Source organism: Cataglyphis hispanica, chromosome 23, assembly GCF_021464435.1.
Source record: "Cataglyphis hispanica isolate Lineage 1 chromosome 23, ULB_Chis1_1.0, whole genome shotgun sequence".
NCBI classification, from domain to species: Eukaryota; Metazoa; Arthropoda; class Insecta; order Hymenoptera; family Formicidae; genus Cataglyphis; species Cataglyphis hispanica.
The window spans coordinates 1-26,692 of record NC_065976.1 but is presented as its reverse complement, the minus strand read 5'-3'; the positions used below and the strand labels follow the sequence as shown (position 1 = coordinate 26,692).

The following is a 26,692-nucleotide window of genomic DNA, read 5'->3' as shown; positions in this document are numbered from 1 at the left end:
TATTCTTGCACAATTTTTTTCTTTATTATACTTTTGGATACTTGTATATTTTTTTAGAGAAAATATCGAGATAGAGATTAAAATTTAATATAACAGCCGTTTTCTTATTATCTTTCTATACTTTTTCTTTTACAATTTTTCATTCTCTCCAATGCTTAAATATTTATCATATAGGAAATTTACATGATATAGGCCGTGTTTCAAAATTCAGTATTGAAAATCTTTAGTTCACGTAATGTATATATATTATATAGATTTCTAATACTGGCAATGAATTTTGGCACACGGCCATAGTTAAAAAAATGGATCTATGGATTCCAAAATTTCATACAAATATCTTGGTTTCATACGAAATCAATTTTGATGCGAAGTATTCAAAAATATTTACAAGTTATATAGATAATTTACCTCAAAATAAAAAAAAATTCCTTTCATAGTATATGTATATATAGTCTATATATACTAATATAACTATTGAATTATTTTTATACAAACATACAAAACAAACTCGAGAGAGAGAGAGGGGGGAAAGGAAAATTATTTTTTTTTACATTATAAAACTCATGTATTTCTTTAGAAAGGAATAAATTACATTGACAAAATATAATCTTAACAACAATCTTTTAGAAACCCAATTAACATATCAAATATTAAATATATATCTACATAAATTAAATAAAAGATATATATATATATATATATATATATATATATATATATATATATATATATATATGTATATATATAATGTTAATTATAACAAAATATTTGTAAATTTACGCACGTTTTCTATACAATTGTTTTTTTGCACAACTATTATAAAATCTTACATTTCTCTTTCTTTTTTTGTTACCTTTATATCGTATATTCTATCAAATTGTCAACAGTTATTTTTATATATCTATTCGACGTATATTCAAAAATTACGATATAATCATAAAACTGTCGAAGTTTGCTGTTTAAACTACCAACTATTTCAAGAACCAACAGAAAAGATCAATGATTTATAGAATATGGAAATTTTTTGTTACGCTGCAATATTGTTCTTTTTATACGCTCTGCTATATAACTTATGATGACACAATCATGATCAAATTTATTGTAATTGGGAAATGGTTAATGAATACTTTGAATGCTATATAATTTCCATTGTATTAATTGTATTAATTAAGCAATATTTCTAAGATTGAGGACATTGTGTTCTTCCAACATTTCCATTTTCTGATTGACTATCAGTATTGTCAGATGAGTTATCATTAGAAGAATCATCAAAATGGTAATCGTCGTCATCATCATCATCATCATCGTCATCTCCAATTGGATCATCAAATTCATATTGATGTGGATAAAGTTGCTAAAAAAGAGACAGCCATGAAAAAAATCATTGTGTATTTTTTCAAATTTCAATTTATAACAAAATTAGTAATAATTAATAATAATAGTATCAATTAGTAATAATATATGATAAAAATATATAATATACGTATAATTATTACTTACACGCATTCTTTCTCTAATACGGGCATATCTTAATACACCCAAAACCCAATGCCATTGCCCATCCGGTCCATCAGGCGTGTTTTCTTGCTTTCTATTTCTCGCATTAGATTTGGCACACTTAAGAAAAAAAAAAAAGAAAAATATGCAAAAAATCAGGTTAAATGTTCATAACATTTTATAATTATAGCAGATTAGTAATATTAATAGTTGTAACATCAGTAGTTATCTTTTTTCAGAATATAATACATAAAATGCAGTGAATATATAATACCATGAAATAAATAAATGACAATATGAAACATAGAAAAAACGTGTATAATGAAACAAAAAAGAACGTATATAAGAAAACAAATAAAATATGATTTTTTTATATATACATTCACTAATGATTCCATCTTTGGAGGTTCTCTGCTTGAAGGCATCCATATTTTGACATCATAATCTAATCCACTTGTTGCAAGAACAGGAATATGCGGATGTCCTTCTAAACAATTTACCTATATAATAAAAAAGGAATGTTATTCTCCCTTCCTTTATAAAAAAAAAAAATCGCACATTTATTTTATTTTTATGAAGTGAAAAACTCACAACTCCTTGTTTATCTCCTGCCATCCATTGTACAACTGCTGATGTAGTTTTCTCCCAAATAAATATATTACCACAATCAGATCCGGATATAACATATTCACTTTTGGGTCCAAAGAAATTGACACCTTTTACTTGTAATTAAAAATAGATGATAAATGTAATATTAAGAAATTGCAACTGTAAGTATTAGTTCTTAAATATGTTAATTTTAAAAGAGATTTACAAAGATAGATAATTTGTAGGAAAAATTAATTATAATATTTATCATTAAATTCTGAACATCATAAGTTTGTGTTGAAACATATTAAAATAATCACATAAAAATCTAAAATTGAAAGTATATATTCTCTTAATATGATTATATGCCATGTGTATGTGTGACATACCAGTTGCCCTATTCCTATGGCCTACATATGTATTAGTGTAATCTTCAAATGATAAAAATCTATTAAATAGATATATGACTTCATCATTATATGATGCGAGAATTTCAGTTCCATCGTGATTATATACAGCGCATGTTACATGTGCGTTTTGTTTATTCTCTGTCTAAAACAAATTATATATATGTATATATATATATATAGGATTGCAAGCTAAAACTATTAGTTTTTTTTATTATTATTAAAAGAATTACTAGACTTGTTCACCACAATAAAAAAACGCAACATACCAGATGATTAGGACATAATTTATAGAGTGGCGTCGAAACTTTTCGTCGATCATATACTCTTACATATTGAGAACGGCCGCCGATGCAAAATTCATTGCTATTAAAAGGATTACAGTGTATACTATATAGTTGCACTATTCTAGATGAATCCTCTTTTACATATAGTAATCTGTGAACAAAAACATTAATTATATGATATATATGTATGTATGCATGTATGCATGCATGCATACATGCATATATATATATATATATATATATTGTAACCTCTCTCTTAACATGTAAAGAATAAAGGACATATGAATATATATAAGCTTTTTTAATCATATGTTAATTGTTTAATCATGAAGACTTCCTATCACTTACCTATTTGGTTTCCTTTCTCGGATATCTATGGAGAATATTCTTGCATCTTCCCCAGCAGAAAAGATTATATGAGGTGTATCAGGATGCACAGCTAATTTATGTGATGCGGCACGATGCGCCGCTAATCTCTTTGATGTATTATGTTCAAGATCCAATAAACGTATTTGACCATCTTCAGCACAAGTGACCATAAGATACTCCATGTCGAATGGTAACCACTTGGCCTTAATATGAGCAATTCAATTAAAAATTATTTAGAAATAAATAAATATATAATATAAAAATTATTAAAAACACAATTATCCTAACTTATATATACTTTACTTATGAATCCATATCCTTATACTTTACTTATAAAGACATATTAATATGTACTTGAAATATATTTCTCGTGTGTCCACTCATAAACGAATGACGCTTTTTTCCTACAGCCCAATTCCAGATAACAACTGTTAAATCGTCAGAAGCACTTGCTAGTAAATTTCCCTTTTCATTGAAGTTTAAAGCATTTACACAACCCTGTAAATAATAACTAAATGTCAATATATAAATAATAATGATCTAATTCTTTTACAAGCTATACAATGTAAGAATCGAATAGATCAATACATAATGTTTATAAAACAGTAAATAACATACCTGATGTTCATTAAGATTATACATAAGTTCGAGTCGTTCTACTGCATGTAAAGAACCGTAAAACCTTCTTTGGAACAACAGATTGCTACCTATTTGACGATTCATAACTTCTGGTACTATGTGCCAATTGGGTTGAATGCCAATTGATGGTATCTCGTTTTCTTGGCAACGAGGTAGCTCTTCCTCATATTCTTCTTCTTTATAATTATATGTAAAATATTATATATAAAAAATTTTTTAAATTATATATATATGTAACATATTATATATATGTATATGTGTGTGTAATTAGAATAACTGTATGCATACATACATATGTGTATTTTTACACATACACACACACACACACACACACACACACACGCACGCACACACACGCACACACACACACACACATAATACTTAATTTTTTTAGCAGTTATTTATATTTCATATTTATATTACAAGACTAATCTTCTAAAAGGCATTTGCAAGTTATAAACAAAGTTGTAAATAATAAAGATATTATACACATATTCAATAATCACTTTCTAACATGATTTAATATAACAAAACAAATAATCACCTTCATCTGTATAAAACCCAGAGTTTTCCCTTGTTGCCTCACTTGATGAAGTATTCCCAGAACTGTTTTCATTATCACTTGTTATATTTCGTCTTTTCCGATAATTTCGTTGTTTTATTTTTGATTTGGTTTTTTGAAATGTTGCTATGTCATTGCTTACATTTTCAGGATCGATATTGTCTATACTTTTATTTAACTTCTGACGTTTACTCGAATCTTCGTCTGAACTATCTTCTGATTTTTCTATTGATGCATTACTATTGACATGTACTTGACCTTTCAAAATACTTCGTTTGGCTTTAGTCTGATCTATATGTAATACATTTGATACATCAGCATAAAAAGAAGATGAACTATTTTTTTGTGAAGTAGTTGCTTCTGATGCATCAACCGAATTAATAGTTTTACAAAAAATATTTAACGTGTCATTAGTTTTGTCACATTTATCAGTTGTTGTTTTAACATCACCTCCTATAGAAAGTTTCACAGATTCGTGTACATGTTCATTTTGCATATTTTTGCAAACAAAGTTGTTATCAAGTTTTATTACATGATTAGCATCTTTTATGACATTGCTTTCAAATGTATCAATAGAACTATTTATATCTGTTGAGATGCTTACGACTTCTAAAGAACTTGATTGTGTTTTTCTAGATTTATCACTCTCAGAGTCATCCATGTCAGAAAAATTTACCTCAAAGTTTCCACCATGTGCTTCACCTTCAAAATCCATATTTTAAAGATCATATATTTCTGTTACTTTTCCAGAACGTCAGTAATAATTTCTTAAAAAGATAGTTGTTTAATATATATGACACACATTGAAAGCATCTGGAAAATAATATATCAATTAATAAAAAAAAATTTATAAATATTCAATTCTTATAAAATTGCATAAATACGAATTAAAACATTAACGAGTTAGTCCAGATAGATATTTATATTTTTCTAAAATGAATTGTGAAGCCATAACCGAGATTGCAGGAAATATATCTTTGTTTAGCAAAAATAACTGCAACATATCACGAGATAACATTCTTCGAAGAATATGTATAATATATATTGTTACCGATTTAATATCATGCGATTAACACTCGTAATACAAACTTGTCATTAATGAAGAAGGAAAGACGAAACACGAAACAGAAATCTTATTGCAGTAATTTGATCATAGACATAGAATATCTAGACCGAGCATTTGCCTTTATTTAGGGAGTGGGGGTAAAGGTTATGCAGAAAAGGATACACTCTGTTTCGTGCCCCTTGCGTTCTCTCTCGCTCGCACGTAGCATTGCACTCTCTCTGTCTATGCTAAGCACGAGTCCGAGTGAAAAAGAACGCAAGGTGCACGAAGTCCTTTTCTACGTGCACTTTTATCCCCACTCCTTAACACTCGGTCTAGATATATTATATCTGAATTTGATGATGGCCACTGTGGCCGATATACTTTAAAGCCGAATCCACAATATGTGTAGTAAATTTTAAACCGTAAGAAATTAACCAATCACAGTTGAATGTGAGAAGAATAATCGAATATAATTGATTAATTTCTTACGGCTTCCTACAATTTCATTTGTTAAAATCTAGTAAATTTGTTCACTTTTGTAATTTTCACCTCGTTTCAAGAACCATAATAGCTGCCCTATTGTAGACCTGGACTAAAGCCGACTTTAAGCCGGTCAAGCCAATCGCACACACTTTCCATAACCGTAATCGTAATCGTAACGTAAAGCGGGGAGCACACACTTTTGCATAAGCGCATAACCATAAACATAAAGAAATTGATTGGTCCACAAATGTATGCATAAGAAAATGAACCAATCAATTTCCTTATGCTTATTGTTATGCGCTTATGCAAAAGTGTGTGCTCCCCGTTTAAGAATTTGACTAATCGCATTGCTTAATTTATTGCTGTCGCGTTATTATTGACAGCCAAATTAAGCAATACGATTGGTCGAATCCTTAAGGCCATCGCACGTTAAAAAGTTTTAGTCGTAATCATAATGCCGTAAGAAAATTGACCAATCACAATCAAACATTCTAAACATAATAAGAATGTTTGAACTGTGATTGGTTGATTTACTTACGGCTTTACGATTGTCTAAAATTTTTTAACGTGCAAAGGCCTTGAGCTTTGATTAGCAATATAGTAGTATTACATATGTGATTTATATACTACATGTCTATGGATATTTCATCCGTGCCCGTTTCTCGTTCCCTGTGCCCAGTCACCGTTAGTGCCGTCAGCCCCGTGCCGGTAAAAACCAGAAACGCAAAAAGTAGAAACTAGGCGAACATCGTAAATCGTAAATGATTGTTGATATCAAATTGTGCTGAATAGTGCTTATATATCGTTACGTATTTTCGTGAAAGTTGTAATATACATATTAATCAAGTGTTATTTATATATTTCATCGTAATAAATAATAAATAATAGATAATAGATAATCAAGTACTCCAAACGCAATCGAATTGTGCTCCAGCGAAATTCAAGTAAGAGGCTATCGCCTAACTTTTTTTTTCGAGGGAATTATATATAAATGGCTCTTGAACCTATAGCTATCGTTTTATTCGTTTACTCGTAATGGGAAAAGGCTCACGAATGATATATGGGGGTGAAGATCGGGACTCTGATCCCGGAGATTTTGGGAGATTCGCCAACTACGAATTACGAACTACTCGGTCGCTCTTATAAGTACAGAGAGCCACGCGTCACCGCGTCATCCCGCTATCACATATGTAGTTTTAGAAGCTATCATTTGCGCAATGATTTCTGTACATTTCTTTTAATCTTTTTCCGGAATTTCTACGGGTGTACACATAATCGTCACTTATTGTCGTTTCTTCGAGTTATTATTATTGCATTTTTTGAAGTGATAGGTAGGAATGTATGTATGTAACAGAGACTATCTTTAAATATACGATACAAAATTGCGCCGAACAATGCGAGCATGCATTAGTAATTATTAAAACATAATCTGTTGGTGTAATTTATTTCGTCAGTATATTGATATTATATAAATTCTTTATTTTTTTATAATTTATTTTTTTTTTATCATTGATATTGGATTGATATTGAATATTGAAAAAAATATCGATACACACTGTACGTACAGAAAGAGAAGAAACGAGAGAGATTCATTTAATAATTACTCATGTATATATTTTTTTCGTATTGCGACAAAATTTTATTTTGAAGTCTAACAATATATTAAGTTTTTTTAAAATATTTTCTTATAAATGTTTATAATATATCAGCATCAAAATTTACAGGTAATTTATAGATTCTTTCCCATCATGATGAACATAAATACGAGGGTATTCTTTGACATTGAAGTCGGTGGATTGCCTATGGGTAGAATAGTATTTGAGCTTTTTATGGATATTTGTCCTATAACGTGCGAAAACTTTCGCGCTTTATGTACTGGAGAGAAGGGACTTGGAAAAACAACAGGCAAACCTTTGCATTATAAAGGCATCGTTTTTCATAGAGTTGTAAAAGATTTTATGATTCAAGGTGGAGATTTTTCGATAGGTAATGGGACAGGTGGTGAATCAATTTATGGTGGTACATTTGCAGGTAAATATGGGATTTCTAGTATTTTAAACATTTAATACAGAATATAAATTTGTGATAGAGAAATCTAATCTTATACTGTTTTATATTTTTACTTAAGAATTATTGTTATTTTTAGATGAAAACTTTATCATAAAGCATAATAAGCCTTTTTTGTTGTCAATGGCAAATCGTGGTAGAGATACTAATGGTTCACAATTCTTCATGTAAGTATCTTAAAATAACCTTATTTGATGCTATTTCAAAATTGCTAATTGCATTGTTATTGAAATTTATAATTGTACATTTAATATATATATATATATATATATATATATATGTATTACAATATATTTATAATATATTACAAATATTATACAACATAATTATATTTGCTTTATGTATGTATAGCAAAACCTTACAGACACAAGATAATACAACATGGTTATTATGTGTTTCCTTTACTACATAAAGAAAATTCTCTTCGCAGAGAAATTTTCTGAAATTACTTTTCCTTCCATTAAAACTAATTAACTAGGTGTTTTATGTGAATCAGGGGTAAAGTTAATGTAATATTTATAAAGTAAACTCAATATTTATTCACATTTGTCAGAGACTCTCTCATGATTAATTACATTCAATAAAATTTTTAATAAAACATGCATGGAATTAAAATCAAGATATATGAAGATAATGTCGATTCATAAAAATAGTGAATATTTTCAAAATTTATGATTGATATTAATTGAAGCTTAAATGCATGATAAATACTAGCAAATTTTAATTCGACACAAATACAATTTCATTCCCATGATGATTTATGCAGCAAACTCGCGGAGGATATTGAAAAATATAAGAATAAGAATAATTCTGGAGGAATGAATAACTTAGCGATGTTTTTGCGTAGTCATGAGGGAAGGGTCTGCACATCACTACTACAACACAATGACCAATGAAAGCTGGCTCTTTCTGTTCATCTCTCATCCCCTTAATCATATTTTGTTGTTGTAGTACAACACAACCAGCGCCTCACCTCGACAAGTAAGTATAAGTTAATGTATGTTATGTGTGTGTGTGTGTGTGCGTGCGTGCGTGCGTGCGTGCGTGTATGCGTGTATGCGTGTGCGTGCGTGCGTGCGTGCGTGTGTGTGTGTGTGTGTGTGCATATATATATGTGTATATATATATATATATATATATATATATATATATATATATATATATATTCCATAGTATTTTACAATTATTATATTACAAATTATTATATTACATATATTATACATTTATAAATATAATTTGTTCAAAAAACCATTTGACTATATGCAAGTATTTTGTTTCTTTAGTGTCCATGTGGTTTTTGGAGAAGTAGTGTCTGGGCAAGAAATCATTACACACATTGAAGGACTTCCAGTAGACCGCATGTCTCGTCCATTACAAGATGCTAAGGTTGTAAACTGTGGAGAATTGGTTTTGAAGATCAAGAGTAAAAGTATAATTGTTATCTATTTTTATTGCTATATCTGCTCTTAAAATTTCGATATAAGATTTAAATAATTTTTTATTGAATGCGTTGTTTCAGCTAAAAAACGGGAAACAAAACAAAGTAGTTCAGCAGATTCCGAATCTGATTCGTATGCCGATAAAGCAAAAAAGAAAAAAAAGAATAAAAAAAGGTACATTAAATAAGAATGTAAATAGATTTTGAATATCAATTATTTTATTATGTGTGACTATAAATTATTAAAATATTTAAAATGAGTATATAACAATTAAAATATATAAATTATTAAAATAGAAAGATATGAATTTTTTAATTTTAAAAATAATATAATAATTACAATGTCATTTCAGTAAAAAAAAAGTGAAGTCGGAAGACGGTGAAATTCGGGATTCTAATGAGGAAGACAGTGGGCAACCTCATCCACTAGTATCTGTTACTAAAATTGATCCTGATGAAATTCCAGAAGTACCAGCAAATAAATTTTTATATAGAGCAGGATCTACAAATAATGCAAATCAGAAGGAATTTAGACAGCATTATGGAAGAGATCGTGTACGATCTCATAGAAAAACTGGTCGTGTTTTTAAGGGTAGAGGAATATTCGTAAGTGATATTCTTAATGTTATAAAATATTATTATGTAATTGGTTATTTTTTTTTTTAAATGCATTGTGTATCTGTAAAGAACAAATGAAAATATAGCATCGAATTTTATTCGTTGATTTATTTTATTAATTGATTTACCAACTTCAATGAAAAATGAGCGTGTATTAAATAAATTTTCAGCGATATCATACTCCTTCTCGAAGTCGTTCCAGAAGTATGACTCCACCTCATTGGAAGCAAGCTCAAAATCGTACTATCAAACTGCACGAATTTCAGGTATAAACTAGTGTGTACATATATTAAAATACATACAATTATACACAATTGTTAGTTCTCTTCTTATTGTGACTTTATATCGCAGAAGATAGAAAAGGAACGTATCAAGAAAGAAGAGGATTTTGATAAACAACGTGAAACTGACAGAACTAAAAAATTCGGAGATAATTCCGACCTAAATAATCAAGTACCAGATCTGGATAACAATATATGCACGACAAAATTGATGGAGAATAAAGAAAATGATCAGACAGATGAGACAGCAACTATGAATAAAACAGTTTATCAACAAGATAACAATGCAAAGAGAAATATGGAAGACAATGATATTATGCAAAATAATGAGGAGATTAAATATAATAAGAATGAAAAATCATTAAGACATGACAACAATCGATCCTACAATGATAGAAATTCTCGACGTGATTCGAAGGATAGAAGCAGAAGGCGCGGACGTTCTCGATCAAGAGATCGCCGAAGGTCTAGAGAGAGAGATTACGAACGTAAAGCAAGTCGTGATAGAAGGAATCGCAGAAATTATTCTCCCCGTAGACGAGATTCTTACAGAATTAATAGAAGAGATAATTACAATAGATACTATGATAGGCGCAACGATAGACGTCCAAATAATTTTAATCCTTATCAAGACAACGATAACACTTCACGCTATGACAAAAATAAATATAAAAGAAATGATAACGTAACGGATATGAGTCAACCGAAATTTAAACGTCGTTCGCGATCAAGCAGTTCCAGTAGCCACCACTCCAAAAAGTAACTTATATGTTATTTCATGTTTTCTTTTCTTTTACTTATTCTATCAAGTATGCAAAATATTATGTAATATTAATGATATTATCAAAAAGAAATCACCAACATTATTAGTTTGTGGATCAATATTGCTATATAATAATATTGGAGCTATATAACTCAATTCTTTTTTTGATCACTCATTTGTGGTTAGTGCACATTTCGCTGTGGAGTATAAAATAAAATCTATTATATGTTAGTATATTCTTTTATAAGAGGATATTTATATTTCGAATCTTCTCTACCTCTTTTCTATACTAAAACTGTTCATATTGGATATATGTATTGCATTGATTATGAAACGACGAGATTTTCAAGATATTTCCATATAAAAACTGTTTCTCAAAAATTTTTAATATTAATCCCTTTCAGAGTTCAAAAATCGTTGCTCTATTTCAATTACTAAGTTACATGATGAAAATCGACTCTTAAATTAATGTAATTAGTTAAAAAAAAAAAAAACACACATATATATATATATATATATATATATATATATATATATATATATATATATATATATATATATGTACACACTTTAAATATTTTTTTTATGCACAAAGCTTTTAAAATATGTATATGTATTTATATACATATTGTAAAATTGTGATAAATAAATGACTTATATCCAAATTTATGCAATTCTTATGATAATTATAATTAAAGAGAGTCAACGCAAAGATATCAACTAAAAATATAGGAAAAATAATTCATATGTTTGGCTTTTTTATTTTACAAAATATATTTATAAATCGATAATATGTGTTCTCTACACAATTGATAAGCAGCACTTAAAGCTTAACAAATACCAATGGTCAATCTGTATTAGATGGAGGACTCGGGGTGCGTTCTGTTCGATGCTAAGAAAGTTTTGAAGCGTTTTATTAACTAATCGAAGCAAAGAAATATTTTTCCTTTTCATCTTAATTGGTCAATCGAAAAAATCAAAACTTTTGTAGTATCAAACGGAAGACGTCCTCAGTGTGGCAAAAAATATATAATGATTAGCAAAATTCTTTGAATTATATGCAACATCAGCTCCAAATGTTGATTAACATAGCAGATTTTATATAAAATATTATGCATAATTATTACTGGAATTAATATGCAATTTATGTAAAATCACAGTGTATACTAAAGTGTATATTAAAGCTGCTTGTATAATTCACCATGGATTTTGACCAGTTTGATGCGGTGGTTGAGCACCACTGTAACGCGGTATTGTCGCATAGCCTCCATATGGAACTTGAGGCATAGTTTGGTATGGATTGTATCCTCCTAAGAAAAATCAAAACAGATCTTGCATTTTGAATATATCGTTATATGTATAGGATATAATAGAATTAAAGTGTGTGTGTGTGTGTGTGTATATTGTGTACATACCTTGTGTAGGGTATGGCATCGTAGCATATGGATTGTATGCTGTCGGCATCGGTGGAGGAACATAAGCTGGATAGGGTGTTGCTGGTGTTGCACCGTAAGGTAAAGGCATACCACCTTGATGTTGCGTAGGATACGGCAACTGAGGCGGTGATGTATTGATTTCCGTTGGTTGGTTACCGTTGGCACCAGATGGACCTTTTAGATAGATGATATATTTTTTGAATTTCAGAAAATATTAAAGCCGATAAATATATCAGATACGTACCACTGCTATGATGAGATGGAATGCTTGGTGTTGTAGCGGGACCAGTATGGCTCAAATTCGTCGTTAAATCTTTCAATAATTCCTCTTTTTCAGTTTTTCGAGCGAAACAGAAGTCAGATATCTTGTTTTGGAAAACTACCAGTAGCTACATAGGTAGAAGAATAAATTGTTTAGATGATGACCAAAAATGAGAACGAGTATCGAATTGTCACAACATAAATGTGTACCTGCGTCAAATCATTATAAAATTTGGCTCCTTCTGATAGGTTACTCTTTAGCTCTTTAAATGCATCATAAGCGGAAGCCAGCTTACAGAGCATCATTTCTCGCGCACTACCAGTACCAGCTTGTTCATTTGTAAATTCTGCATGGCATGTCTAAAAACATAAATTTATATATATATATATATATATGTGTGTGTGTGTGTGTGTGTACTTTTTTTATCTTTTATAAACAATTACAATTGTTTCCTATATGTGTGCAAAAATCTTAAACATACTTGAATTTCAGCAACTAATTTTTCTTGACGCGCTATGCTTTCTCGTACTTGTTTTTGTAAAGGTCCATAACATTTTCCCAAACTCTCGACAGATAAATTTGGTTCATCGATTGCGCCATCTTTAGCTAGCGCCGAAAGGAATGTAGTTTTCATATCATTGGTAGCGGATTTGAATTCGCTTTCAATAGCATCTCGTTCAGCTTTCAATGTCTCTACCTAAAAGAGAATATTTAATAACAATTGGAATTCAAGACATTGATGAACACAAAACCATTTATTGTATCGTTATCCACCTACATCATCCATTAATTTCCTGAGTTGTATAACAACATTACTCTCTTGAACAGCTGAACCTTGCGGAACAATTCTAGTAAGTTCATCCTCATCCAGACTTAAAATTTCCATTCCTTCTTTATTATTTTCGTATTTCTCGCGAACTACCTGTGCATGGAAAATCATATAATGAAACATTCGTAAAAGTACAAATCCATGAAGCCATATTTTAACTTTTAAGTATCTTTTTACCTTATCAGCAGTAACTGCGTTATTTATAATTTCACGATATTTTTGTAAATTGCTAGTAAATTGTTCCGTCAGTCGGGCGCTAGGTGTTCGTTTCCAACGTTCTTTGAATTGTTCTCTTAATTGATTGTCGGATTCACGTTCCTCTTGCAACATTCTCTCCGACTAGAATGTATGTAAAAAAAAAATAATGCAATTTAAAAACTTAAATAAAAGATTGTATATATGTATATGTGTATGTGTATTTACCTCGTCTAAAAGCTCTTTATTACGTTGCAATAAATCTGGCAATTCTTTCATAGCTGCATCCAAAGCTTGTATACCTCCTGCATTTCGCACATAAAGCGCTTTTTCCAATAGCGATTGAGGTATTTCTGTTCCACTTGTATCTTCTATAGCTGCTGGTAGATTCAAACTTGCCAAAACACTATATATAATAAGATTTAATTACAGATCTATATTCCATGACACATTCCGCTATTTTACATGTACACCTATACCTGTACCTGTTTAAAAGTTGAGTCATTTCTCGAAGATTTGAAACTTCGTAATTAACAAGCTCATTACGACGATTCTCGTAGGCTGACAATGCATTGTGTATAGTAACAGGTAATAGATCCGCAAACAAATCTGTAAAAAAAAAATACGTTTTCTCTCTTTTTAAAACTATTAATATCGCGTTTACCTTTAAAATCAGAACTGAATGTTTCGGGAAGCGGAAGTAGTTTAGCAACGCTAGCTTTTCCTATAGCTTCTACATTTTTGATGTCTGGAATCCTTTCGTGATATATAAAATCATTATCCTTTTTTGCTTCCATTAGATTTCTCTGTGCTTTATTGGCATAATCTTGGAATAAGCTCGGCTTATTTGATCTCTGCTGGGCAGCTTTGAACAACTCTACAGCATGCTGAAAATGTTTAACACATCTCATTACAGACATAATTTTATAAAAAAGATAACTGAATCGCGATATATTGCAATTACCTCTAATCTAGCAATTTCTTCTCCAATCAATTTATTATTTTTACATACGAGTGATTGATAATATTCGGCCATGGCGCGATAACCAGCTTGTTTACCAGCTATCTGTAACATTTATTTATAACAATAATATATACAAGTACGATAGAAGAAAAAAAAAACCTATATTTTATTTATTTATTTTTTAAATTTTACACTAACCAAAGGCACCCATTCTTTGTCCCAAAATGCGCGAAAAATTTCTTTCTGAAATAATTTCAAAGCGTCTGCATATAATTCTTCCGCTTGTGCCGCTAATCTAGCAACAACACCATCTTTCATAGAATCGTGGATCGCTTTGTGTACAAATATTTCTTGCGCTTGCGCAATCATTAATGCACTCAATGCTCCAAGCGTTTCTGGGCTAATATCGGGTGTTGGTTCTTGTTGAATCGCCATCATAACGTTTCCTTTTAGATAATTAAATATCCCAGCTGATTGCTGAAAGAAGAATTTTACTTAATTAAAACACAAAATATGTAAGAATATTAGTACTTTATAGAAATATGAGAAAGCAAACCTGAAATAATTTGGCCGACAGCCTTAATCCTTCATCACTTTCTAACGATTGCGTAGCAGCTATCGAACTTTGTAAAGAAGCGATATTGAAAAGTACACATACTTTTTCATACGCCAATGTGCTAATGGCTGTGCACGACAATATTATAAGTTATATCACATTTTTTATCGATATACATTCAAGTAATCTATATCACTTTATCTTATCTATCATTTTATCTACCAGGCATATTCTTAATTTAGATTATTTATATACATACGATGTTCTTACAATATCTTTTTAACATTTATTTAAAATCAAAAATTCCCAAATAATTTATAAATTTATATAAAACTATATTAAAAAATTAATTATTCGACAAAAAAATTGAAATTAAAAAGTGTACAATAAATAACTACATTATACATGTCCTTCTTTTACTACTTACTTAAACTAAGTTTTCCACCAAAAATTGTACGATCAAAGGCATCTTTCCACTTGAACGGTATTTGCAATTCATGAGCGGGAATTTTTCCTTCCAAAGCACATAACTGATCATAATAGCTATAAATAAAGTTATGTTTCGCTCGATAATGTTTTTTAAAAGTATAACGAAAATATGTACATATAACAAAATATATTGAAAATATATATATAGATATATATATGTATATATATATATATATATATATATATAACGATACAAATATATACATACATGTATATATATTATCATCGCTGTAACAAAAATTTAATAGAAATTTATACCACGAGCCAATTTTTCTCAACGTATAACTTTAAATTTTCTTCGTACCAATATGAATTGTAAATTTTGTTAAAATTTATTCGCAATGCAATCAAATGTATAATCGTCATCCATCTACATTATTAAAGTTAAATGTATATAAAAATTTTCAAAGTTTTAACGATGCTTACGATATATAAGCATTTTTGGTTATAGGTGAAAAAATACAAAAAAGATCGAGACATCCTGTATGTAGATAAATTACGACTGAATAAATGAAAAATATCATTCGTCATCAGCGAGATTCGATCGTATCGTTGACGTAGATTTAAAAGTGCGAACGCATAAAAGACACGCAGCCAGTAAACAAACATACATATTTCATCGAATAATTAAAAAAAAAATCATGACAATAATCGGTGACATCATTAATAGTCGCATGAAATATAATCGAAATAATTAAAGATGACTCATACCTGTAGATAACCTGCAAGGAACTTTCATACTTCTCAAAAGCACGCCAAAGAGCGTTGTTTCTCAGCTTGCTAAATTCCGCAATAGCGTCCGTATAATCTTTTCGATTGCCTGGGTTGTTGTAGGTTGATTTAATAACATTCGTAAGCGGTTTTATTATGTCAACGTCGGAAGGTTTTTTCAAAGGAATAGCGATAAGTTCGGCCATTTTGACGTATAACGTGACGTACAAGTAGAGTACAGGATACAGGGGCTGCGTATAATTCACTGTCAGAATTGAAAATCTATAGTGTACGTGACGTAAATCGTAGATATTCAGTACTAACAGTGAATTACGGAACACAGCCAGGGTATACGCCGTATTCTTCGAGTATCGAGTCGTATAGTATATTTACCGAGGAGTAGTAGTATCCTAAATAAATAATCAGAAAAGCGACAATGGCATTTTGCTCGCTGATTGGCTGGCCCCTATGTCGAATCCGTAGTGAATCCTAGGTATAGAGTATATACGACGTTTTCGAATGTATCAGGAGGCCTATTACTGTTTTGGAAATAAAAAATACAAAAGTGAGGAAATTCACTAGAATATAAACAATTTCATTCGTTGAAACTTAGTAAATCTTCATTTTTGTAACTTTCACTTTGTTTGGAGAACCGTAATAGTTTCTAAGGTTTAATCGTTTCGAAAGCGATCGATGAAGTCATTCTATTGTCTTTGCCAATAAAAGTCTAAAATTCATAATAAGATGTAGCGATTAATCGATCCAAGTTTGATTAACTCGTTCATTAAAAAACGCCAATAGAAATGGAAGGGAAATGCTCGTTGTTATACAGAGAAAAACACATCCAAAGGAAGTTAGAAAGAAAATTATAGTCGCATCTCTCTCACGAGTAACTACGGTAAAGCGCGCATGCGACAGTAGTAGAATCATAGTGACAACGAGTTTCTAGGGATGTCTTCCGAAATGCGGTGAAAGTACCGACAGAATTGTTATCGCGTTGTGAAATTATTTTCAGCATGCTGCGAGAAAATAATAATTATTTACTACTTAAAGAAAGGTTTCAGAAAATTGCTGACTACTGAATGATTCTGAATACACTCCCGAAATAATGCAAGTTTAGAAACGGATATGGTTTTTTTTTGTAATAAAATACGAATGAACGTTCAGGGGAAAATATTGCTCTGAAAGAAAAAAAAGAAAAAAAAAGAAGCTAGGTTGGGTTGGATTGGGTTTGTTGGGTCGGACAAAGTTGGGATGTTTGGGTTGGATTGGGTTGAGTTGGGTTGGGTTTGTTGGGTCGGACAAAGTTGGGATGTTTGGGTTGGATTGGGTTGGGTTGGGTTAGGGATGGGTTAGGGTTGGGTTAGGGTTGGGTTAGGGGAGTTGGGTTAGGGTTAGGTTAGGTTCAGGTTGGGTTGGGTTAGGTTGGGATTAGGTTAGGTTAGGTTAGGTTAGGTTAGGTTAGAGTTAGGTTAGGTTAGGTTGGAGTTGGGATTAGGTTGAGTTAGGTTGGGATTCAGGTTGGGTTGGGATTGGGATTAGGTTAGGTTAGAGTTAGGTTAGGTTAGGTTAGGGATTGGGATTAGGTTAGGTTCAGGTTAGGATTGGGGTTAGAGTTGGGTTGGGATTGGGTTGGGTTAGGTTAGGTTGGGTTGGGAGTTGGGGTTAGGTTAGGAGTTAGGTTGGGTTAGGTTAGGTTAGGATTAGGTTAGGTTAGGTTAGGTTGGGTTAGGTTAGGTTAGGTTAGGTTAGGTTGGGTTAGGTTAGGTTAGGTTAGGTTAGGTTAGGTTAGGTTAGGTTAGGTTAGGTTAGGTTAGGTTAGGTTAGGTTGGGTTAGGTTAGGTTAGGTTAGGTTAGGTTAGGTTAGGTTAGGTTAGGTTAGGTTAGGTTAGGTTAGGTTAGGTTAGGTTAGGTTAGGTTAGGTTGGGATTAGGTTAGGTTAGGTTAGGTTGGGTTGGGATTAGGTTAGGTTAGGTTAGGTTAGGTTAGGTTAGGTTAGGTTAGGTTAGGTTGGGATTAGGTTAGGTTAGGTTAGGTTAGGTTAGGTTGGGTTAGGTTAGGTTAGGTTAGGTTAGGTTAGGTTAGGTTAGGTTGGGATTAGGTTAGGTTAGGTTAGGTTAGGTTAGGTTAGGTTAGGTTAGGTTGGGATTGGGTTAGGTTAGGTTGGGTTAGGTTAGGTTAGGTTAGGATTGGGTTAGGTTAGGTTGGGTTAGGTTAGGTTAGGTTAGGTTAGGTTAGGTTAGGTTAGGTTAGGTTAGGTTAGGTTGGGATTAGGTTAGGTTAGGTTAGGTTAGGTTAGGTTAGGTTGGGTTAGGTTAGGTTAGGTTGGGTTAGGTTGGGTTAGGTTAGGTTAGGTTGGGTTAGGTTGGGTTAGGTTGGGTTAGGTTAGGTTAGGTTAGGTTAGGTTGGGATTAGGTTAGGTTAGGTTAGGTTAGGTTAGGTTAGGTTAGGTTGGGTTAGGTTAGGTTAGGTTGGGTTGGGTTAGGTTAGGTTAGGTTGGGTTAGGTTAGGTTGGGATTAGGTTAGGTTAGGTTAGGTTAGGTTAGGTTAGGTTGGGTTAGGTTAGGTTAGGTTAGGTTGGGTTAGGTTAGGTTAGGTTAGGTTGGGTTAGGTTAGGTTGGGTTAGGTTAGGTTAGGTTGGGTTAGGTTAGGTTAGGTTAGGTTAGGTTAGGTTAGGTTAGGTTAGGTTAGGTTAGGTTGGGATTAGGTTAGGTTAGGTTAGGTTAGGTTAGGTTAGGTTAGGTTGGGATTAGGTTAGGTTAGGTTAGGTTAGGTTAGGTTAGGTTAGGTTAGGTTAGGTTGGGATTAGGTTAGGTTAGGTTAGGTTAGGTTAGGTTAGGTTGGGATTAGGTTAGGTTAGGTTAGGTTAGGTTAGGTTGGGATTAGGTTAGGTTAGGTTGGGTTAGGTTAGGTTGGGATTAGGTTAGGTTAGGTTAGGTTGGGTTAGGTTAGGTTAGGTTAGGTTGGGTTAGGTTAGGTTAGGTTAGGTTAGGTTAGGTTAGGTTAGGTTAGGTTGGGTTAGGTTAGGTTAGGTTAGGTTAGGTTGGGATTAGGTTAGGTTAGGTTAGGTTAGGTTAGGTTAGGTTAGGTTAGGTTAGGTTGGGTTAGGTTAGGTTAGGTTAGGTTAGGTTAGGTTAGGTTAGGTTAGGTTAGGTTAGGTTGGGATTAGGTTAGGTTAGGTTGGGTTAGGTTAGGTTAGGTTAGGTTAGGTTAGGTTAGGTTAGGTTAGGTTAGGTTAGGTTAGGTTAGGTTGGGTTAGGTTAGGTTAGGTTAGGTTAGGTTAGGTTAGGTTAGGTTAGGTTAGGTTGGGTTAGGTTAGGTTAGGTTAGGTTAGGTTAGGTTAGGTTAGGTTAGGTTAGGTTGGGTTAGGTTAGGTTGGGTTAGGTTAGGTTAGGTTGGGTTAGGTTAGGTTGGGATTAGGTTAGGTTAGGTTAGGTTGGGTTAGGTTAGGTTGGGTTGGGTTAGGTTAGGTTAGGTTAGGTTAGGTTAGGTTAGGTTAGGTTAGGTTAGGTTAGGTTAGGTTGGGATTAGGTTAGGTTAGGTTAGGTTAGGTTGGGTTAGGTTGGGTTAGGTTAGGTTGGGTTAGGTTAGGTTAGGTTAGGTTAGGTTAGGTTGGGTTAGGTTAGGTTAGGTTAGGTTAGGTTAGGTTAGGTTGGGATTCAGGTTAGGTTAGGTTAGGTTAGGTTAGGTTGGGATTAGGTTAGGTTAGGTTAGGTTAGGTTAGGTTAGGATTAGGTTAGGTTGGGTTAGGTTAGGTTGGGATTAGGTTAGGTTAGGATTAGGTTGGGATTAGGTTAGGTTAGGTTAGGTTAGGTTGGGATTAGGTTAGGTTGGGATTAGGTTAGGTTGGGTTAGGTTAGGTTAGGTTAGGTTAGGTTAGGTTAGGTTAGGTTAGGTTAGGTTAGGTTGGGTTAGGTTAGGTTAGGTTAGGTTAGGTTAGGTTGGGATTAGGTTAGGTTAGGTTAGGTTAGGTTAGGTTAGGTTAGGTTAGGTTAGGTTAGGTTAGGTTAGGTTAGGTTAGGTTGGGATTGGGTTAGGTTAGGTTAGGTTGGGTTAGGTTAGGTTAGGTTAGGTTAGGTTAGGTTAGGTTAGGTTAGGTTGGGATTAGGTTAGGTTAGGTTAGGTTAGGTTAGGTTAGGTTAGGTTGGGTTGGGATTGGGTTAGGTTAGGTTAGGTTAGGTTAGGTTAGGTTGGGTTAGGTTAGGTTAGGTTGGGTTAGGTTAGGTTAGGTTAGGTTAGGTTAGGTTAGGTTAGGTTGGGATTAGGTTAGGTTAGGTTGGGTTAGGTTAGGTTAGGTTAGGTTAGGTTAGGTTAGGTTAGGTTAGGTTAGGTTGGGTTAGGTTAGGTTAGGTTAGGTTGGGTTAGGTTAGGTTAGGTTGGGTTAGGTTAGGTTAGGTTAGGTTAGGTTAGGTTGGGTTAGGTTGGGTTAGGTTAGGTTAGGTTGGGTTAGGTTAGGTTAGGTTAGGTTAGGTTAGGTTAGGTTAGGTTGGGATTAGGTTAGGTTAGGTTAGGTTGGGTTAGGTTGGGTTAGGTTAGGTTAGGTTAGGTTAGGTTAGGTTAGGTTGGGTTAGGTTAGGTTGGGTTAGGTTGGGATTAGGTTAGGTTAGGTTAGGTTAGGTTAGGTTAGGTTGGGTTAGGTTAGGTTAGGTTAGGTTGGGTTAGGTTAGGTTAGGTTAGGTTAGGTTGGGTTAGGTTAGGTTAGGTTAGGTTGGGTTAGGTTAGGTTAGGTTAGGTTGGGTTAGGTTAGGTTAGGTTAGGTTAGGTTAGGTTAGGTTAGGTTAGGTTGGGATTAGGTTAGGTTAGGTTAGGTTGGGATTAGGTTAGGTTAGGTTGGGTTAGGTTGGGATTGGGATTAGGTTAGGTTAGGTTAGGTTAGGTTAGGTTAGGTTGGGTTAGGTTAGGTTAGGTTAGGTTGGGTTAGGTTAGGTTAGGTTGGGTTAGGTTAGGTTAGGTTAGGTTGGGTTAGGTTAGGTTAGGTTGGGATTGGGTTAGGTTGGGTTAGGTTAGGTTGGGTTAGGTTAGGTTAGGTTGGGTTAGGTTGGGATTAGGTTGGGTTGGGTTAGGTTAGGTTAGGTTAGGTTAGGTTAGGTTAGGTTGGGATTAGGTTAGGATTAGGTTAGGTTAGGTTGGGTTAGGTTAGGTTGGGATTAGGTTAGGTTAGGTTAGGTTGGGATTAGGTTAGGTTAGGTTAGGTTAGGTTAGGTTAGGTTAGGTTAGGTTAGGTTAGGTTAGGTTAGGTTGGGTTAGGTTAGGTTAGGTTAGGTTAGGTTAGGTTAGGTTAGGTTGGGTTAGGTTAGGTTAGGTTAGGTTGGGATTAGGTTAGGTTAGGTTAGGTTAGGTTAGGTTAGGTTGGGTTAGGTTAGGTTGGGATTAGGTTAGGTTAGGTTAGGTTAGGTTAGGTTAGGTTAGGTTAGGTTAGGTTAGGTTAGGTTGGGTTAGGTTAGGTTAGGTTAGGTTAGGTTAGGTTAGGTTGGGTTAGGTTAGGTTAGGTTAGGTTAGGTTAGGTTAGGTTAGGTTAGGTTAGGTTAGGTTAGGTTAGGTTAGGTTAGGTTAGGTTAGGTTAGGTTGGGTTAGGTTAGGTTAGGTTAGGTTAGGTTAGGTTAGGTTAGGTTGGGTTAGGTTAGGTTAGGTTAGGTTGGGATTAGGTTAGGTTAGGTTAGGTTAGGTTAGGTTAGGTTAGGTTAGGTTAGGTTAGGTTAGGTTGGGATTAGGTTAGGTTAGGTTAGGTTAGGTTAGGTTAGGTTAGGTTAGGTTAGGTTAGGTTAGGTTAGGTTGGGTTAGGTTAGGTTAGGTTAGGTTAGGTTAGGTTGGGATTAGGTTAGGTTAGGTTAGGTTAGGTTAGGTTAGGTTAGGTTAGGTTAGGTTAGGTTGGGTTAGGTTAGGTTAGGTTAGGTTAGGTTAGGTTAGGTTAGGTTGGGTTAGGTTAGGTTAGGTTAGGTTAGGTTAGGTTAGGTTGGGTTAGGTTAGGTTAGGTTAGGTTAGGTTAGGTTAGGTTAGGTTAGGTTAGGTTAGGTTAGGTTAGGTTGGGATTAGGTTAGGTTAGGTTAGGTTAGGTTAGGTTAGGTTAGGTTGGGTTAGGTTAGGTTAGGTTAGGTTAGGTTAGGTTAGGTTAGGTTGGGTTAGGTTAGGTTAGGTTAGGTTAGGTTAGGTTAGGTTAGGTTAGGTTAGGTTAGGTTAGGTTAGGTTAGGTTAGGTTGGGATTAGGTTAGGTTAGGTTAGGTTAGGTTAGGTTAGGTTAGGTTAGGTTAGGTTAGGTTAGGTTAGGTTAGGTTAGGTTAGGTTAGGTTAGGTTAGGTTGGGTTAGGTTAGGTTAGGTTGGGTTAGGTTAGGTTAGGTTAGGTTAGGTTGGGTTAGGTTAGGTTAGGTTAGGTTAGGTTAGGTTAGGTTAGGTTAGGTTGGGTTAGGTTAGGTTAGGTTAGGTTAGGTTAGGTTGGGTTAGGTTAGGTTAGGTTAGGTTAGGTTAGGTTGGGTTAGGTTAGGTTGGGATTAGGTTAGGTTAGGTTAGGTTAGGTTAGGTTAGGTTGGGTTAGGTTAGGTTGGGATTAGGTTAGGTTAGGTTAGGTTAGGTTAGGTTAGGTTAGGTTAGGTTAGGTTAGGTTAGGTTAGGTTGGGATTAGGTTAGGTTAGGTTAGGTTAGGTTAGGTTAGGTTAGGTTAGGTTAGGTTAGGTTAGGTTGGGTTAGGTTAGGTTAGGTTAGGTTAGGTTAGGTTAGGTTAGGTTAGGTTAGGTTAGGTTAGGTTAGGTTAGGTTAGGTTAGGTTAGGTTAGGTTAGGTTAGGTTAGGTTAGGTTGGGATTAGGTTAGGTTAGGTTAGGTTAGGTTAGGTTGGGTTAGGTTAGGTTAGGTTAGGTTAGGTTAGGTTAGGTTAGGTTAGGTTAGGTTAGGTTAGGTTAGGTTAGGTTAGGTTAGGTTAGGTTAGGTTAGGTTAGGTTAGGTTAGGTTAGGTTAGGTTAGGTTGGGTTAGGTTAGGTTAGGTTAGGTTAGGTTAGGTTAGGTTAGGTTAGGTTGGGTTAGGTTAGGTTAGGTTAGGTTAGGTTAGGTTAGGTTAGGTTAGGTTAGGTTGGGATTAGGTTAGGTTAGGTTAGGTTAGGTTAGGTTAGGTTAGGTTAGGTTAGGTTAGGTTAGGTTAGGTTAGGTTAGGTTGGGTTAGGTTAGGTTAGGTTAGGTTAGGTTGGGATTAGGTTAGGTTAGGTTAGGTTAGGTTAGGTTAGGTTAGGTTAGGTTAGGTTAGGTTAGGTTAGGTTAGGTTAGGTTAGGTTGGGTTGGGATTAGGTTAGGTTAGGTTAGGTTAGGTTAGGTTGGGTTAGGTTAGGTTAGGTTGGGTTAGGTTAGGTTAGGTTAGGTTAGGTTAGGTTGGGATTAGGTTAGGTTGGGATTAGGTTAGGTTGGGATTAGGTTAGGTTAGGTTAGGTTAGGTTAGGTTAGGTTAGGTTAGGTTAGGTTAGGTTAGGTTGGGTTAGGTTAGGTTGGGATTAGGTTAGGTTAGGTTAGGTTAGGTTAGGTTAGGTTAGGTTAGGTTAGGTTGGGATTAGGTTAGGTTAGGTTAGGTTAGGTTAGGTTGGGTTAGGTTAGGTTAGGTTAGGTTAGGTTAGGTTGGGATTAGGTTAGGTTAGGTTAGGTTAGGTTAGGTTAGGTTAGGTTAGGTTAGGTTAGGTTAGGTTAGGTTAGGTTAGGTTAGGTTAGGTTAGGTTAGGTTAGGTTAGGTTAGGTTAGGTTAGGTTAGGTTAGGTTAGGTTAGGTTGGGTTAGGTTAGGTTAGGTTAGGTTAGGTTGGGTTAGGTTAGGTTAGGTTGGGATTAGGTTAGGTTAGGTTAGGTTAGGTTAGGTTAGGTTAGGTTAGGTTAGGTTAGGTTAGGTTAGGTTAGGTTGGGTTAGGTTAGGTTAGGTTAGGTTAGGTTAGGTTAGGTTAGGTTAGGTTAGGTTAGGTTAGGTTAGGTTAGGTTAGGTTAGGTTGGGATTAGGTTAGGTTAGGTTAGGTTAGGTTAGGTTAGGTTAGGTTGGGTTAGGTTAGGTTAGGTTAGGTTAGGTTAGGTTGGGTTAGGTTAGGTTGGGTTAGGTTAGGTTGGGTTAGGTTAGGTTAGGTTGGGTTAGGTTAGGTTAGGTTAGGTTAGGTTAGGTTAGGTTAGGTTAGGTTAGGTTAGGTTAGGTTAGGTTAGGTTAGGTTAGGTTAGGTTAGGTTAGGTTAGGGTAGGTTAGGTTAGGTTAGGTTAGGTTAGGTTGGGATTAGGTTAGGTTAGGTTAGGTTGGGTTAGGTTAGGTTAGGTTAGGTTAGGTTAGGTTAGGTTAGGTTAGGTTAGGTTGGGATTAGGTTAGGTTAGGTTGGGATTAGGTTAGGTTAGGTTAGGTTAGGTTAGGTTAGGTTAGGTTAGGTTAGGTTGGGATTAGGTTAGGTTAGGTTAGGTTGGGTTAGGTTAGGTTAGGTTAGGTTAGGTTAGGTTAGGTTAGGTTAGGTTAGGTTAGGTTAGGTTAGGTTAGGTTAGGTTAGGTTAGGTTAGGTTAGGTTAGGTTAGGTTAGGTTAGGTTAGGTTAGGTTAGGTTAGGTTAGGTTGGGTTAGGTTAGGTTAGGTTGGGATTAGGTTAGGTTAGGTTAGGTTAGGTTAGGTTAGGTTAGGTTAGGTTGGGATTAGGTTAGGTTAGGTTAGGTTAGGTTAGGTTGGGTTAGGTTAGGTTGGGTTAGGTTAGGTTAGGTTGGGTTAGGTTAGGTTAGGTTAGGTTGGGATTAGGTTAGGTTAGGTTAGGTTAGGTTAGGTTAGGTTGGGTTAGGTTAGGTTAGGTTAGGTTAGGTTAGGTTAGGTTAGGTTGGGTTAGGTTGGGTTAGGTTAGGTTAGGTTAGGTTGGGTTAGGTTAGGTTAGGTTAGGTTAGGTTAGGTTAGGTTAGGTTAGGTTAGGTTAGGTTAGGTTAGGTTGGGTTAGGTTAGGTTAGGTTAGGTTGGGTTAGGTTAGGTTAGGTTAGGTTGGGTTAGGTTAGGTTAGGTTAGGTTAGGTTAGGTTAGGTTGGGTTAGGTTGGGTTAGGTTGGGATTAGGTTAGGTTAGGTTAGGTTAGGTTAGGTTAGGTTGGGTTGGGTTAGGTTAGGTTAGGTTAGGTTAGGTTAGGTTAGGTTAGGTTAGGTTAGGTTGGGTTAGGTTGGGTTAGGTTAGGTTAGGTTAGGTTAGGTTAGGTTAGGTTAGGTTGGGTTAGGTTAGGTTAGGTTAGGTTGGGTTAGGTTAGGTTAGGTTGAGGTTGGGATTAGGTTAGGTTAGGTTAGGTTAGGTTAGGTTAGGTTAGGTTAGGTTGGGATTAGGTTAGGTTAGGTTAGGTTAGGTTAGGTTAGGTTAGGTTGGGATTAGGTTAGGTTAGGTTGAGGTTAGGTTGGGTTAGGTTGGGTTAGGTTAGGTTGGGTTAGGTTAGGTTAGGTTGGGATTGGGATTGGGTTAGGTTAGGTTAGGTTAGGTTAGGTTGGGATTAGGTTGGGATTGGGATTAGGTTAGGTTAGGTTAGGTTAGGTTGGGATTAGGTTAGGTTGGGTTGGGATTAGGTTAGGTTAGGTTAGGTTAGGTTAGAGTTAGGTTAGGTTAGGTTAGGTTAGGTTAGGTTAGGTTAGGTTAGGTTAGGTTAGGTTAGGTTGGGTTAGGTTAGGTTAGGTTAGGTTAGGTTGGGTTGGGTTAGGTTAGGTTGGGTTAGGTTGGGTTAGGTTAGGTTGGGATTAGGTTAGGTTAGGTTAGGTTAGGTTAGGTTAGGTTAGGTTAGGTTAGGTTAGGTTAGGTTAGGTTAGGTTAGGTTAGGTTAGGTTAGGTTAGGTTAGGTTAGGTTAGGTTAGGTTAGGTTAGGTTAGGTTGGGATTAGGTTAGGTTGGGTTGGGTTGGGTTAGGTTAGGTTAGGTTGGGTTAGGTTAGGTTAGGTTAGGTTAGGTTGGGATTAGGTTAGGTTAGGTTAGGTTAGGTTAGGTTAGGTTAGGTTAGGTTGGGATTGGGTTAGGTTGGGTTAGGTTGGGTTAGGTTAGGTTAGGTTGGGTTAGGGTTAGGTTGGGATTAGGTTAGGTTGGGTTGGGTTAGGTTAGGTTAGGAGTTGGGTTAGGTTGGGTTAGGTTAGGTTAGGTTAGGTTAGGTTAGGGTTAGGTTAGGGTTAGGTTAGGTTAGGTTAGGTTAGGTTAGGTTAGGTTAGGTTAGGTTAGGTTGGGTTAGGTTAGGTTAGGTTAGGTTAGGTTAGGTTGGGTTAGGTTAGGTT

General features: G+C 34.3%; 3 protein-coding genes and 1 long non-coding RNA gene across 22 annotated transcripts; 2 read left to right on the top strand and 2 right to left on the bottom strand.

Moving 5' to 3' along the window:
• Positions 1–1,140: 1,140 nt before the first annotated feature.
• On the bottom strand, positions 1,141–5,676 carry LOC126857975 (DDB1- and CUL4-associated factor 8-like). 2 transcript variants are annotated; one of them, XM_050607926.1, is made up of 11 exons: positions 5,401–5,676; positions 4,332–5,162; positions 3,767–3,963; positions 3,503–3,646; positions 3,128–3,351; positions 2,762–2,930; positions 2,475–2,637; positions 2,089–2,219; positions 1,878–1,997; positions 1,501–1,617; positions 1,141–1,354 (listed from the first exon to the last, which is right to left on the bottom strand). In XM_050607926.1, the coding sequence occupies exons 2-11, from the start codon at positions 5,062–5,064 to the stop codon at positions 1,181–1,183; spliced, it is 2,172 nt and encodes a 723-aa protein (XP_050463883.1). In that variant the 5' UTR covers positions 5,065–5,162; positions 5,401–5,676; the 3' UTR covers positions 1,141–1,180. The 2 variants fall into 2 exon arrangements, with proteins under 2 accessions (XP_050463883.1, XP_050463884.1); XM_050607927.1 differs by having other exon boundaries at positions 5,439–5,676.
• Positions 5,677–6,537: 861 nt separating this feature from the next.
• On the top strand, positions 6,538–11,428 carry LOC126857981 (uncharacterized). 3 transcript variants are annotated; one of them, XM_050607937.1, is made up of 9 exons: positions 6,538–6,824; positions 7,605–7,911; positions 8,027–8,114; positions 8,899–8,928; positions 9,231–9,376; positions 9,467–9,560; positions 9,739–9,991; positions 10,174–10,269; positions 10,355–11,428. In XM_050607937.1, the coding sequence occupies exons 2-9, from the start codon at positions 7,629–7,631 to the stop codon at positions 11,045–11,047; spliced, it is 1,683 nt and encodes a 560-aa protein (XP_050463894.1). In that variant the 5' UTR covers positions 6,538–6,824; positions 7,605–7,628; the 3' UTR covers positions 11,048–11,428. The 3 variants fall into 3 exon arrangements, with proteins under 3 accessions (XP_050463894.1, XP_050463895.1, XP_050463897.1); XM_050607938.1 differs by lacking the exon at positions 6,538–6,824 and adding an exon at positions 6,853–7,211; XM_050607940.1 differs by lacking the exons at positions 6,538–6,824; positions 7,605–7,911 and having other exon boundaries at positions 8,025–8,114; positions 8,795–8,928.
• A 360-nt stretch (positions 11,429–11,788) lies between these two features.
• Positions 11,789–16,872, bottom strand: LOC126857980 (programmed cell death 6-interacting protein). Its single transcript, XM_050607936.1, has 15 exons — positions 16,490–16,872; positions 15,717–15,832; positions 15,290–15,417; positions 14,932–15,210; positions 14,734–14,835; positions 14,434–14,656; positions 14,255–14,378; positions 13,998–14,175; positions 13,752–13,913; positions 13,524–13,667; positions 13,227–13,442; positions 12,955–13,104; positions 12,728–12,872; positions 12,463–12,657; positions 11,789–12,357 (listed from the first exon to the last, which is right to left on the bottom strand). The coding sequence occupies exons 1-15, from the start codon at positions 16,693–16,695 to the stop codon at positions 12,245–12,247; spliced, it is 2,481 nt and encodes an 826-aa protein (XP_050463893.1). The 5' UTR covers positions 16,696–16,872; the 3' UTR covers positions 11,789–12,244.
• A 7,656-nt stretch (positions 16,873–24,528) lies between these two features.
• On the top strand, positions 24,529–26,303 carry LOC126857974 (uncharacterized). 16 transcript variants are annotated; one of them, XR_007688588.1, is made up of 3 exons: positions 24,529–24,703; positions 24,913–25,032; positions 26,276–26,303. It is a non-coding gene; the product is annotated as an uncharacterized LOC126857974 (long non-coding RNA). The 16 variants fall into 16 exon arrangements; XR_007688586.1 differs by having other exon boundaries at positions 26,271–26,303; XR_007688578.1 differs by having other exon boundaries at positions 26,266–26,303.
• The last annotated feature ends 389 nt before the right edge of the window (positions 26,304–26,692 follow it).

What these genes read in the sequence shown, in the direction of transcription:
- LOC126857975 (XM_050607926.1), bottom strand. Translation starts at nt 5,064, where the DNA reads ATGGATTTTGAAGGTGAAGCACATGGTGGAAACTTTGAGGTAAATTTT. An exon ending in CGAGAAAGGAAACCAAATAG is followed by an intron (nt 2,931 to 3,127) that starts GTAAGTGATAGG and finishes TTTTGTTCACAG; the next exon opens with ATTACTATATGTAAAAGAGG. An exon ending in AATTATGTCCTAATCATCTG is followed by an intron (nt 2,638 to 2,761) that starts GTATGTTGCGTT and finishes AATTTGTTTTAG; the next exon opens with ACAGAGAATAAACAAAACGC.
- LOC126857981 (XM_050607937.1), top strand. Translation starts at nt 7,629, where the DNA reads ATGATGAACATAAATACGAGGGTATTCTTTGACATTGAAGTCGGTGGA. An exon ending in TTTGAAGATCAAGAGTAAAA is followed by an intron (nt 9,377 to 9,466) that starts GTATAATTGTTA and finishes GCGTTGTTTCAG; the next exon opens with CTAAAAAACGGGAAACAAAA. An exon ending in AAAAAAAAGAATAAAAAAAG is followed by an intron (nt 9,561 to 9,738) that starts GTACATTAAATA and finishes ATGTCATTTCAG; the next exon opens with TAAAAAAAAAGTGAAGTCGG.
- LOC126857980 (XM_050607936.1), bottom strand. Translation starts at nt 16,695, where the DNA reads ATGGCCGAACTTATCGCTATTCCTTTGAAAAAACCTTCCGACGTTGAC. An exon ending in AATTAGTTGCTGAAATTCAA is followed by an intron (nt 13,105 to 13,226) that starts GTATGTTTAAGA and finishes TTATGTTTTTAG; the next exon opens with ACATGCCATGCAGAATTTAC. An exon ending in TTTATAATGATTTGACGCAG is followed by an intron (nt 12,873 to 12,954) that starts GTACACATTTAT and finishes CTACCTATGTAG; the next exon opens with CTACTGGTAGTTTTCCAAAA.